Genomic DNA, 13,551 nt, shown 5'->3' with positions numbered 1-13,551 from the left:
ACTTCGGATTTCATTTTTTTACAATTTTGGGTTATTTTACCATTTTGACTCGTTTACGCTCGTTCGTAAGTTCCGGATCGCTATAGATAGTTCTAGTCTGCATCGTGAGTCCTGGCGAGAGCTGGGCAGGCAGTCCGCTCACCCCTTTGGTTCGCCTTAGGGGAAAGTGGGGCTGTTACAAATAAGATGTATCAAGACTTGAAGAGCCTTTATTGGTAGGAAAATATGAAAAGAGAAATTGCCCAATTTGTTTGGGTCTGTCTCACTTGCCAACAAGTTAAGGTCGAGCATCAGAAGCCATCTGGGTTATTACAGCCTTTGGAGATATCTGAGTGGAAGTGGGAGAATATTACTATGAATTTCGTATCAAGGCTACCAAGGACTCAGAGAGGTCACGACGCTATTTGGATAATAGTGGATTGGTTGACCAAGTCTGTTCACTTTTTGCCAATTAGTATAAAGTACTCCTTGGAAAAATTGGCTAAATTGTACTTGGACGAAATTATAAGGTTGCATAGGATACCGGTGAGTATAGTATCAGATCGGGACCCTAGGTTTGTGTCTCAATTTTGGCAAAAGATGTAAAAAAGTCTAGGAAGTAAGTTGAATTTTAGTACCACCTACCACCCGTAGATAGATAGACAATTGAAAAGAACGATCCAAACCCTAGAGGACATGTTGAGATCTTGTACTTTGGATTTTGGAGAAAATTGGAGTCAGTACCTTATGTTGGTGGAATTTGCTTATAACAACAGTTTTCATTCCTCAATACAAATGGTTCCTTACGAATCCCTTTTTGGTCGAAAGCGTCGGTTTCCGATTCATTGGGACGAAATTGGAGAAAAGAAGATTTTGAACCCGACTACCGTGCCTTGGATTGAGAAAGCCTTTGAGAAGGTGAAGTTGATACATCAAAGGATCCGAATGGCTCAAAGCCGCCAAAAGAGCTACGCGGATAATCGGAGGAAAGATTTGAAACTTGAGATTGGAGATAAGATGTTCCTTAAGATTACACCTTTGAAAGCAAGCCTAATGGCGGAAAAAAGAAAGAACTTGCAACAGAGATTTGTAGGCCTCTATAAGGTTATTCAGCACGTAGGGAACGTGGCTTATAAGCTGGAATTACCCTTGAACTTATCCAGAATTCATAATGTCTTTCATGTCTCCATACTTAGGAAATATCATTCCGACCCGTCCCATATGTTACAACCGAAAGAAGTGAAAATTGATGAGAATTTGTCATATGAGGAAAAGTCGGTAAAACTCTTAGATCGAAAAGTGAAGGAGTTAAAACACAAGCAAATCCCTCTTGTGAAGGTCTTATGGAGAAATCATGGAATCGAGGAAGCAACTTGGGAAGTTGAAGAGGAGATCCGAAAGAAGTATCAAGAGTTATTTATAAATCAAAGTATGAATTTCGAAAACGAAATTCTTTTAAGGGGGAAGAATGTGAGAACTCGAAATTCTCTTTTACTAGCCTATCTATTTATATATTTATTCATTTTTCCCAATCAATTTATTTTATTCATTTTAATTGCATCTGCATTGTACATTGCCTCATTTTATTTTTTTTAAACACGTTTGCTCTTAAATTTAATTTTTCTGTCACCCAATTAGTGAAAATTTGAGAAAGCATGCTTTTCGAGGTAATATATGGTTTGAGAGTACAGTGGTCTTGGAGAGTTAAAGATGATCAAATATAAACTAAGAAAAGGTAATTGAGGGATTAGAAGTGAGTGATTTGAATTAAACTCAATTAGGAGCATTAATGAACCACTATTCAAATGTTGACTTTTACACCATAAAAGTTGGCTTTATGTCACTTCTCTCTTTCACCATTTCACTTCACAAAAATCACACAACACACACTCTCTCTCTTCCTCTCCATGGCCGAACCTCCCCTCTCCCTTGGCCAAGAAAAACTTCATCTTCTTCCTCTCAATCTTACTCACTAATCTTGCTCCCAACCTTGCTCACACCTTAGATTATTTTCAAACTTGGTAGAAGACTTGGTGGAAGGAAGATTCTTGGAGGTTTAGTACTTGGTTTCTTGAGGTTTTGCTTGCTATCCTTGGAAGGAGGTAGCCTCTCCAAGCTCTAATTTTTCTTTCGTCCATTAGCTAAATTTTAGTTAGATACACTTGGGGCTATTGAAGGGTTCTATGAACCTTGACATTAGGTAACATGTCTTGAGGATTTTCTTGCTTTCTTGACTTGCTCTTAGGAAGATGCCTTGAGGGATGATATGTTTGATTTGGTTGGATGATCATGTAATATAGCATGGATTCTTGGATTGCTCGATGGTTTGATTTTACCTCTTTACTAGCTTGCAAGATTATGGCTTTGTTGGTTAATATTGACTTGCTTTGTTGGTTGTTTTGGTGGCATGAAAAGTGAGTTATAATGCTTGAATCTTGGTGGAAAAATTTAGTTTTGGCACCTTCCTTGTTGAACGAAAATTGCAAGAGAAATTTCAGTTTTCAAGGCCACTAGTTGGCCGAATATTGAGGCTAAAAATTTCAGTTTTGAGCCCCCCTCTTTGGACGAAAATGGTGCTGAAAATTTCTGGTTTTAGTGACCTTCTTTGTAGCTTAAAATCTGAGCCAAAAACTGGTTTTTGGTGAAGCCTCATGGCCGAAAGTTTGAGCAGAAAATTTCAGTTTTTGGAGTCTCTTCTTGAGCTAAAATCTTGCTAAAACGATGGCTTTAGATGTACCTTGATCGGAGCAATTAAGCTAGCTTTAAACGAAAGGAAAAGAGAAAGGTTTCACAAGTAGGTTTGCTGGAATTTTTGTGTTTCAGGTTTCAAAAATCAGCTTTCGAAACACTATTGTATCTTGGTGTAGAAAAATCTAAATTTAGTTCCATTTTTCGCATTTGAAACTAGACTTGAAGGTCTTTCTGTGGTATAAATTTCAGAGGTTAATTCGATTCCTATGAATTTTGATAAATTTTCAAAATTCACTGAAATTCAAGACTGCTTTGCCCTGTTTTTACTGAAGCAGCAATTTAGAACTAAAATTTGACTAGTTTCTGATTTGAATCTGATAAAAGTGTCTTAGAGTTTTAGTTCATTGAGTCTATTTTCCAACGGTATAAGATTTGCAATTTTTGGACTTAGGGAACTCAAGTTATGATTTTTCAAAAAACGTTACAAAAACTGAAATTCTCCTTATAAAGTGACAAAAGCTCAAAAGTGGTTTGGAAACATTTTTTGGGTTCAAACCTAACTTTTTTTATTATTTGCACCCCATTTCATACTTGGGAAATGGATTTTGCCGAGCACATGTGATTTCTCTTGACTTGGATCGGAAAGCTTGATTGTTTGGAAGTTGGCCAAGTTTCAAGCGAAACTAGTTGGTTTTCTTTGGTTCCGAAATAAGATTTTTCACCTCTTAGTCTTATGCCCTCGATTTCCGTGAAAATGAACCATAAATTGAGCGTTTTAACTAGAGTAATTCTTGGGAATTTCACTAACTCCATATTTGAAACTTGGATCTTTTAACTCCAATATTTACTATGAAATAAGTGACGCTTTTGATGTATTTTGACTTTGTAAGTTTAGAAAACGTGAACGTTCACTTATATTCTAAAATTTGGGCATAGCATTAGAAATTTTAAGATATGAAAACATTTTTTTCCCTTCCTCGATTTTCATGCCAAAAATTAAGCGTTGTACTCCTCTTTTGAAATCTAAAGTCCTTGCCACAACTTGACTCGAAAATGGAACTTTTGATTCCTCCTTGAGTATTATTTCAGTGATTAAGTGAGAAAGTTTCTCTTTTAATTTGACTTGAACTTGAGGCTCTTGAGTGTGGGTAGCAAGAGATTTTTTTTTTATTAGCCTTGGTCAAATACTTAGGTAACCGTGATTTTGCATGTCTCAGGTGATCACATGGATACCGAGGAGCTCGTTTGACCTCTTACTTTTGCTCTCATTTTGCTCTTAACTTTGGTGAGTGTCAAGTGCATGCTTCATGTTACTTTGAGTGAAATGATACTTGTACAAGTGTTATGTGATTCTTGTGATTTGTAAACTTGTTAAGGCGAGGGTGTACTTTATCGCCCCTCGTCCTCTCCCTCTCCAATACTCGCTACTTGTTATATGAATTTGTGTGACTTGCACTTGTATTCGAACATGCTTTTAACTCGTGAGCACTGAGCGGCAACATGTACCACACCCTAATCGGGTGGGAGGTACCTCTCATCCCGACTCAGTGCTATGATCGATTCTAAGTCAATTAGAGTGTTGTCTTTTCGACCAATTATACTTGTGGGGACGCCTCAGCCCAGTGGCTAACCTGGTAATTCGAGCTGACAAGGGCTTGGTCGAGAAGTTTGGTGAACCTTGGGAAATTTTATAGGTTGATCTTTTGAGATCTTGTTTAGCATACTCGAATAGTATTGCCATCTTGTGCTTGTTTGGTTCCGAATCTGAGAGGGTGATATGGTGGATGGAGGAAGTAAGTGGAGCTCTACGGACATGTTGCTACTTGAGTTGACGGAGGGTCAACCAAAGATGGTTTGAACCGGCCGTGACGTGGGGATAGCTCCTGAGAGCTCCTGTATCCTTTCTACTTATGTTTTACTTCCTACTCTCTCACTTATATGAAATTCATGTTAAATCGCTTTTAAGTGTGTTATTTAATTTGGTTCGTGCTACTTGCTTGCTTGTTTGATTTTCTTAGCCTCATTGAACGTTGGCTCACCCTAAGTTGTTATTTCTTAACAGGTTTTGAAAGTGGAAGTTGGGAAACTCTAGATTAGTGGTTTTTGATTGAAACTAGTAAACCTCTTGTATGACATTTGAGATAATTGAAGTATAAATTTTGTTATATTTGGGATTTTGGATTATAGTAGTAGATGGTATCTTTAGAAGAATTTTGGTTTGTATATTCGAAATATTCCTTTAATCCTAAGTCTATGGTTGACTTGTGGATCTCTATTAAGATAGAATGAGTGCGTGAGTCCCGACGAGAGTTGTGTAGATGCCCCGCTGATACCCTAGGGCTCGCCCTAGGGAGAGGTGGGGGTGTCACATTGGATCGAAATATTAGAAACTAATTTGATAAACTAAAATACTATCAAGTAACAAAACTATATCTTTCCTTTATTATTTAAATATCAAAACATGGCATGCTTGGTAGGTCATAATATAAAGATGGGGTATAGAAAGGTCTTTGTACACTAAACTGAATTGTTGCAACAATCAAATTGAGTGTGTTTGGATTGCATAGTTTTGAAATAAAATAATTTACTTCACAAATTTCAAACACCATTTTATTTTTCCAATCACCTTTTATCTCACATACATCACATCACAAAAAGTGATACAGTAATTATCTCGAATAAATTATCCAAATAAACTCCTATCCAAACAAACCCTATAATGTTATTAAACTCGGATAGTGACTCGGCTAAATTATTGAATTAGAGGTCAACTAGTTGAATCGATTGGACCGTTCTTAAAAATCCACTAATGTCAACATGATATCATAATTATTTTATATTTTTATAAGTTTCAGAAATATTGATATTAAGTGCTTGGTTATATTCGATCAATCATAGAAAATGTTCCAAAAATATTAAAGTTGCAATCAAATATATACCTAATAATTATATATATATGTAAATTCATGGATAAAATATGTCCATTCTCCAAAATTACTTGAAAAACTAAATTAAAACAAATTAATGCAAGTTGGAATCACTGATGCTAAATTGATAAGAAACAACGTAGGGATGAAACACATTTTGATTTAGGGATCATTCAGGAAAGTAAATGATTTTGGAATTTACACTAAGTGGATAGCATTTTTTTTATTCCTATTAATAAATGAAAGTGTTGCAATTTAGATAAATCAAATTATGTTTGGGAAAAAGAAGAAGAAAAGTTTGAGAATCAGGTCAACCAATCGAACCAAATCACTAATTTAGTCGATTTTTTATGGTTTTGACTGATTTTTGACTAAAATAATTTTGTGCTGCAAACCAATTTGAAAAAAAAGTCGGTTCATGATCAAACCAGTCGAATCAATCGGTTCAGTCCATGTCTAACAACATTGGCAGCAATAATGGAACCACAAAGAGAGGCAATTGCACAAGGAAATTTGATGCGGTGATTTGACCAAAAAAAAGGCTAATTTCACATTGCATTCTTCGACTATATCCAAATTCTCACTCTAGTTCGTAAACCTCAAAACGAGACATTTTAGTTCCAAAAATATAAAAATTGTCCCACTTAATTAAAATCATTGATAGAAATGAGATATATTTTATATTTAGATGGGACGAATGTTATACTTTAGTGACTAAAGTAAAACGAAACTTTATACTTTAGAGATTAAAATAGGATAGATTTTATATTTTAGAAACTAAAATATGACAGACTTTATACTTTAGGAACTAAAGAATCACATTTTGAAATGTAGGGACTTTATACTTTAAAGATACAATTTTATATTTTATGGACTAAAGTATTTTATTTTAAATTTGTCAAAAAAGGTATCATATTATACAGTTGAGAGATGTAAAATGAAATTAGCCTGCAAAATATTTTTTTATATATATGTTGAAATCTATCCAATCTTGACAGTTAATCCTCCGACGCGATTTCTTTTGTTTCGCCTCATACGCGTGGTAGACAAGGCGGGGAACCCTGGTGCGATAGAGCAATAGCGTGTGAAATGATAAGAAATGAGTTAAGACTGCAAGAGCGGGAACAATTAATGAGAAAAGCTGTGGCGGACAGTAAGATGTTGAGAATTTGAGTGGTTAGAAAAGTAGCCATTCTGGCACAAAATCCGCCAAAGATTCTTTGGTAGACCTATCGTTTCCGTCCTTTCTATTGTGGGCATATCTTTCTTTCTAGAATCTAATTCCGAAATAAACCGGCAGTCATCAATTAGCAACAGGCTTAGATATGTTAAGTAGTACTAATAGACTAGTCTAGAGAGTTTGTCAAACATTTCTCTCGAATTGACTATTAGCCTACAATACGTTTGGGTTGTAATTCTTTAAGAGTTTTTATAAATATATATATACATATATATGTTAAAGTACTTTTTAGAAATGTGATGTGTGAGATGAAAGTAAAGTGATCGAAAAATATAATAAAAAAAAAGAGTAAATCTTATATACACTGACAGTGTATACACTATTATCATTGGATTCATCTATGTTTTCAGAACCGGACCGGATATCGACTCGGCCGAAGTCAGGGGTCAGGGGTCAATGGGTTCGACCGGGGGTCGATAGGGGTCGAACCGGATGACGTCATAAATAAAAATTATTTAAAAATTAAAATATTATATATAAAATATCTAATAATATGTTAATATTAATAAAGGTATATTCATATATATTTGATGTTTCAAATATATTTAACAAGAAAATACAAAGAAATTAGAACAATCAAGTAGCAATTTATGTTATTTAATAAATATTAACAAGTTTAGAATTAAAATTATGAATTTAATTGAAAAATAACATCAAATTTTAGGACAATATTTATAAAGTATGAAATATTTGAGGTATATTAATAAGTTTTAACAATTTAGGGGGCCAAAACATAATATTGAAAAGATTGAGTTTTTTTTTTAAAAAATGTCCATTGAACCAGAAAAACCGGTTTTTTCCCGGTCAAATCCGGTTTTTGACCGGCTTTGACCGGGCTTTAAATTTCCGGTTTTTTACCATGACTCGAACCGGACACTTGGCCGGTTCCCGGTTCGACCGGCCGGTCCGATCCGAGTTTCAAAACAGAGGGATTCATGACACGTGTACAAAAGTTGAATTTCAAATTCAAATTTTGTATAGTTATCATTCATCCAACGCTGACAGTGTAATTATAAAAAATAATCTTACGAAAGTCCACAAAATTTTTCTGCAAAAAATGTAATCCAAACCCACAAAATTTCTTCTCCCTTGCACATTTTAAGGGCTAATCTCCCCTAAATTTCATCACATATTGGAGCTGCAATTACGTCTTGAATTTCACCTCCAACCCAGCTCAATTATAATACTTATTGTGGGGATTTCATTATATAGAGTTGGAAACTGAGTAGCATTCTAGCAGCTTATCCCAAAAACAAAAAACGCATTCTAATAAAATTTGTTGGGTCAAAACTACACCATTTTAATGTATTTTTTCTCAAATGAAAAGAAAGAGAATGGAAAACAGAAGAAAAACTTCCTTATTTTAGTTTAGAAGTCAAATACGCTTGTCTTAAATGGATTTTACTCCAATCTGCAACAAGGAGTATGACCAATATGTTGCGTAGGCTTGAATTTTCATGACAATAAAATGAACAGTTTGACTAACGGGTGCCCATTTAAGGGGTGCAAAAGAATATGAGTGCATGTATTTATTTACATGGTAATTTAGATATGATTTAGATATTTTAACAAGTGACAAGTAAGTACCCCTTAGAAAAATCTTGAAATGAATATATGCTATATATTCAATTAGCTTATTTGTTAATTGTCAATCTATAGCTTGAAAAGAATCACGCAGTTTTACTGATTTGACTGAAAAGTTTCCTTGTTTTATTGTGTATCTTTTCTTTTCTTTTTTCACTCTGAATTATGGGCCTTATGGCTACATATTTTCTTTTTTCAAGAAAGAGGCACATCAATGTGAAACTGTGAAGCTTTAACGATAGAACTATTTGTGCTCCGGCCTTCAAGATGGCTTTTGTATCTTCTAAAACTTCACTTCATTAAAAACAGATCCTAAATCATTTTTTACCAGAAAAACAAAAAAGAAATGCTAAGAGGACGTATTAATGATGTATAGTAAAATGGTAAAGCCTAATGGTTCAATGGATCAGGAAAATCTTGCTAGTGTCAAATTAAGTAGGTTAATTAACTTTGAGAGTTGGAAAGGGAACATCTCAGTCTCTCGTGCAATGCCTTCACCCCTGAATGCAAACTCTCAAATCAAAGAAGAATGTAAAAGTCACTGGTGTCAATTGTGGGACAATTTAGTTACAACATGTGCATTCACTAACAATATCATCCCGTGTTTTGCTACAAGAGTACGAATCAATTACCGCATGATAATACGTCCACCATCTCAATAACAGAGTCGGTTTTTAGAATTCAATTTTTTACAGGGACATGTAACAGTTTTAGTGAATTTACATATGTGTACTTTGAGTTGAAATTATTCTCTTGTTAAATGTGCATTGAAAGTTTTAAACGATAAAATTGTAAGGTATGTATTGATTTAAAATGGTGACTTTTATATTAGAATATAAAAATATGAAAATATCAAAAGAAGATTGCTATTCTCTCTCTACCTCTACTTTTCTCCAATTTCTCTCTACTTCTCTTCTTCTCATAAGGCCTTCCTCTTGATCTCCTTCTTATAGATTTCGTTTTATTTTATTTTTTTAATAAAGTTTCTCTTAAAATTTCTTAGTGAGAGTTTTCTATTTCTCCTATGGTTCCTAATGAAAATTTCCTATTTCTCCTAGGGATTCTCTAAGATTAAAAACAACCTAAAAGGGGCGTGAATTAGTTTTTTACAAATGAAATAAATAGTTGCAAATATTCACCCAATTTTGACTATCCAAAATGGCCTAAGTGATCACACACTTAAGCAAATGGAATGTGATAAAGATAAAATAAGGAAATCACACAATTGATCAAATAAGAGAATGATAAAGTAAAAAGAAAGCAAACCAAATGAATTGGTATTCTCAATGGCACTTTCTTTAGCTCCCAAACTTCACCAATCATGGAGCTCAATCAAGTACTTCTTCCAATGGTTGGTAACACAAATCAACTTGTACAAAGAAGGGTTCACCCCTTACTCACACTAAGTTCTCAACTCTAGTTGAATCAAGGGATTTTACAACTCTCCCTAGTTAACCCTTTCTAAACTACAATTAAATGCTTATCCTAACAATGAAGAACACTTATATAATTGAGACTTACCTTCTCCAAAATTTTAGATCTTCTCAATAAGAAATCTCACAAATCCAAGAACTTTTTCCATACCTATACAATATTCAAGTTGTTTTTTTTTTATCACAAAATCACTCTTGAAAGCATATATCTCATGTACGCAAAAGTCTTTCTTATTTTTAGACTTAAGGGTATTTATAAGTAGTTAAATTTTGCCCCAAAATTCTCTTCAATATTCAAAAAAATAGCTGTTGAAACTATTGGATGTTCAATGGTTTGTTGTGCGTCCAATACAGGTCTCGAGAGGTTTCTTTGTTAAAGCTTTCAGATGGCCGATAGATGCCTTTTTGCGTCCGATACGAATTTCAGAAAGTTTTGCTACTTGTTTCAAACAGTTCCAACGGTCGATACTATTGTCTTGCATCTGATGCCCTATTTCTTCTTCTTTTGGACGTTCTATCCTGTAGTGCGACGTCTGAGAGTTGTGTTCAATAATGATTGTAGGTTCTGTACAGTTTGCCTTCGGACGCTTGATCCATCATTGTGCATCTGATAGATATCTATAACCCATATTTTCTTCTTGATTTCATTCCTTTTCTTTTCTAATGAATCAAGTACCCGTTGTAACAAATTTCTCATATAAAAGTATTAGTTCAAATCATCATTTTGATTTGTGAATCATCAAAAGTAATGATTGATCAATCTAAGTCTTCATATTCCTAGTGAGAATTTTCTTTTTTTTTTTTCTTATTTTATTAATAAATCTGAATTTATTTTAGATTTGGTCATTAGATCTGAATTTTTTGTGGTCCTTGAGTCTATCTTGACAGATCTCATCATTGTTGAAGATTAAAGCCGTTGATTAGCAAATCTGGCAATTATAACATGCACAAAATGGAGATTCAGTGATTTATCATTATAAAAGAATTTGAAATTTTTTTGTATTTTTATACCTGTTAAAAAAATTTTCAGATATATTGTACATATTATATTATAGATTTATTATTTTTAATATATGTTTAACCTACAATTAGGACAGTGATGTAAATCAAATTATGTGGAACAATATTCAACAATCCTTTAATGAAACTTGCCTTTTATTTAAAAAAAAATGAAACATGATATTAATAATCAGATAAGAAGGCATACTAACGAATCATTCTTATTTAGTGAGTTTTTTAACAAAGGATAGTTCATTATTATTATTTGAAGTATTGTAATATGTTAATAATTTTTAACAAAAAGCAACACTTATGATACCTTGATCAAATCTCCTTGCACCCTCCCCACATCTTAAGTATCATCCCTATTTTGTTGGGAAAAAATAAAAAAGAAACACTTATGATATCTTACCCTATTGCTTGATGGGAATAAACCCGACTTTGTTGTATAACACACTAGATCTAGAGATGGACACACAAACATCTGGTGCATTGGTACATTAGTAATGAATTACCGTCAAAAGTACTAATGAGTCATTCCTTATTTAGTAGATGTTACAAAGTGCATTGGTGCATTGTTATTATTGTTCGATGCTAATTTATTATTAACTTTCTACAAACAGCAATACTTGTGATATTCTATGACCCTACTAAGTTGTACAAAGGACTATGTAGATCAAATACTTACATCGACACACTATATGAATCTTTGTAATTATACGACACGAAATTTGAACTTTCAACTTATAGATAGGTTTAGGATGTTTGAACTTTTTGGCAACTAACCCGTTATTTTACAAATTTTTTCTTTTGTAGTAAAAATAAAAATATGAGAGATTTAGAAAGCAAGAAAAGGGAAAAAAGAATATGAACGCAGAACCTCAATCAGTGGCTACCTTAAATTACCTTAAATTATTTGAATAGTAAATTTGTACGTGACATCGACAGTGACGAAACTTTGGAAAGTCCAATCATGGAAGTGAGGTGTACCTCTGCCAAAAGGTTATGGGGTCCACTTATGACTCATTGTATGTATCAAGACATGTGTAGCATGGCGTGTGATGCTCAAAAAGTTAAGTTTGTCGTTTTATGTGATTTAAAGATCCTAACTCAAGACCCGCCGCTATCTGTCACGTGTCGCCCATGACGTGCTTGCCTTTCTAAGGGGCCGCCCTTGACTTTGACCGGGCTTCCTTGGCTCCCTCGGCTGATCCCTTGCAACCTTCGCGCACTTTATTTGCTTTCCTTTTTCTTTTGGAATTTTTAACTTTTTCTTTGCTTTGCTGTGTAAAACTCCTACAATTCTATAAAGTTACTTTTGATATGAGAGATTTGATAAAAATTTAAAATTCTCTCATATTTCCTTAATTATTTAAAAAGATTTAAAATTGTAATTTATCAAATTGATGAATTATAAATTAATACCTCTGAATCAATTTAAACAACTAATTTGATTTGGGTGGATTTCAAAATTAAAATCCGTCATTAAATTCTTCAATCCAAACGAAGCCTAAAGGCTTTCTCGACTACAATGTGATAGTTTGCATATTGATTAGGTTAAGACTGATAATCATCTTGTATCCCAGTCAGAGAGGCAATATACAGGAGAGCTGCAATAGGGGATCCAGTGTGCAAAGGCTATGGAGAGGAACAAGAAACAATAGAGCACACCCTATTCCAATGTCCCCTAGCACAAGAGATTTGGAAAGTAGCTCCATTAATATGGGATGGAGCTAAAGATCAGATAGGAAACTTCCAAAGATGGTGAATCAGAATCACAGAGGCTAGGAAAAGGCAAGAAGGAAAAAGCCATATGGGTCTTACGGCTAATATATTATGGCATATTTGGAAGGAAAGGAACAAGAGAGAATTTGAGAACCATGTCAGCTATCAACCGTGCAGTGTTATTCAAAAAGCACACAAAGAATGGTTGGAACTAGAGGAGCTAGTTTCTAAGAATATTGATCAGAGCACAATAGAAACAATGCCAACACTGGAGGAGGACAGTCATGCACAAGAAGACCAAGATCTCATAAATCTAAGAGTGGCAACAAGAAGCTTATTGAGACCTGCATTGCTGGGAATTGGAGTTTCTGTTAGAAGGATGACAAATGAGGCTACGGAATTGTGGGCTTTAAAAGACAGAAGCTCGGGGGATAAGAATATTGATGCTGCTTCAGCAGTCAAACTGGTTTTATGTAAAGCAGTGGAAAGAAGATGGTGCAACATCAGAATCCAAATTCACAGCAAGGACCTGCTGAAGCAAATCAAGAATGGTAAGTCCCCTGGATGCAGAATGACAACAATCCTTGAGGATATTCTAAGTTTAAAGTCATTGTTTTGAATGTGCTCTTTTTGCTTAGCTAGTAATGATGATAATGATCTTAGTGCTAATGTTAGCTCATATGCCTTAAGCATTTTGATGGATGAGGAAATTATATTTCCTCCGTGTCATTGAACACGAGTTGTACAGATTTTCGGGCCTTTGCTCGAAGTGTATTTTCTCCTTATAGATCAATGCAAGTACGCTAATGTTTCGAAAAAAAAAGATAATCATCTTGTATGCCAAAAAAAGGACTAATTTCGCTTTGTTCCTCAAATTTGTACCACTTTTTCACTTTGTACTCTATATTTCAATTTTGGACACTTTACACGTTAAACCATCATTTTGAATAATTTACACTCTAAACTTTCAAGT

At 34.1% G+C, this 13,551-nt stretch overlaps 1 protein-coding gene across 1 annotated transcript; it reads left to right on the top strand.

Moving 5' to 3' along the window:
* The first annotated feature begins 774 nt into the window (after positions 1–774).
* On the top strand, positions 775–12,621 carry LOC113704572 (uncharacterized). Its single transcript, XM_027226462.2, has 2 exons — positions 775–1,408; positions 12,440–12,621. The coding sequence occupies exons 1-2, from the start codon at positions 775–777 to the stop codon at positions 12,619–12,621; spliced, it is 816 nt and encodes a 271-aa protein (XP_027082263.2).
* The last annotated feature ends 930 nt before the right edge of the window (positions 12,622–13,551 follow it).

Source organism: Coffea arabica, chromosome 8e (assembly GCF_036785885.1).
Source record: "Coffea arabica cultivar ET-39 chromosome 8e, Coffea Arabica ET-39 HiFi, whole genome shotgun sequence".
Taxonomy (NCBI): Eukaryota; Viridiplantae; Streptophyta; class Magnoliopsida; order Gentianales; family Rubiaceae; genus Coffea; species Coffea arabica.
This window is presented reverse-complemented; position numbering and strand designations above follow the sequence as displayed.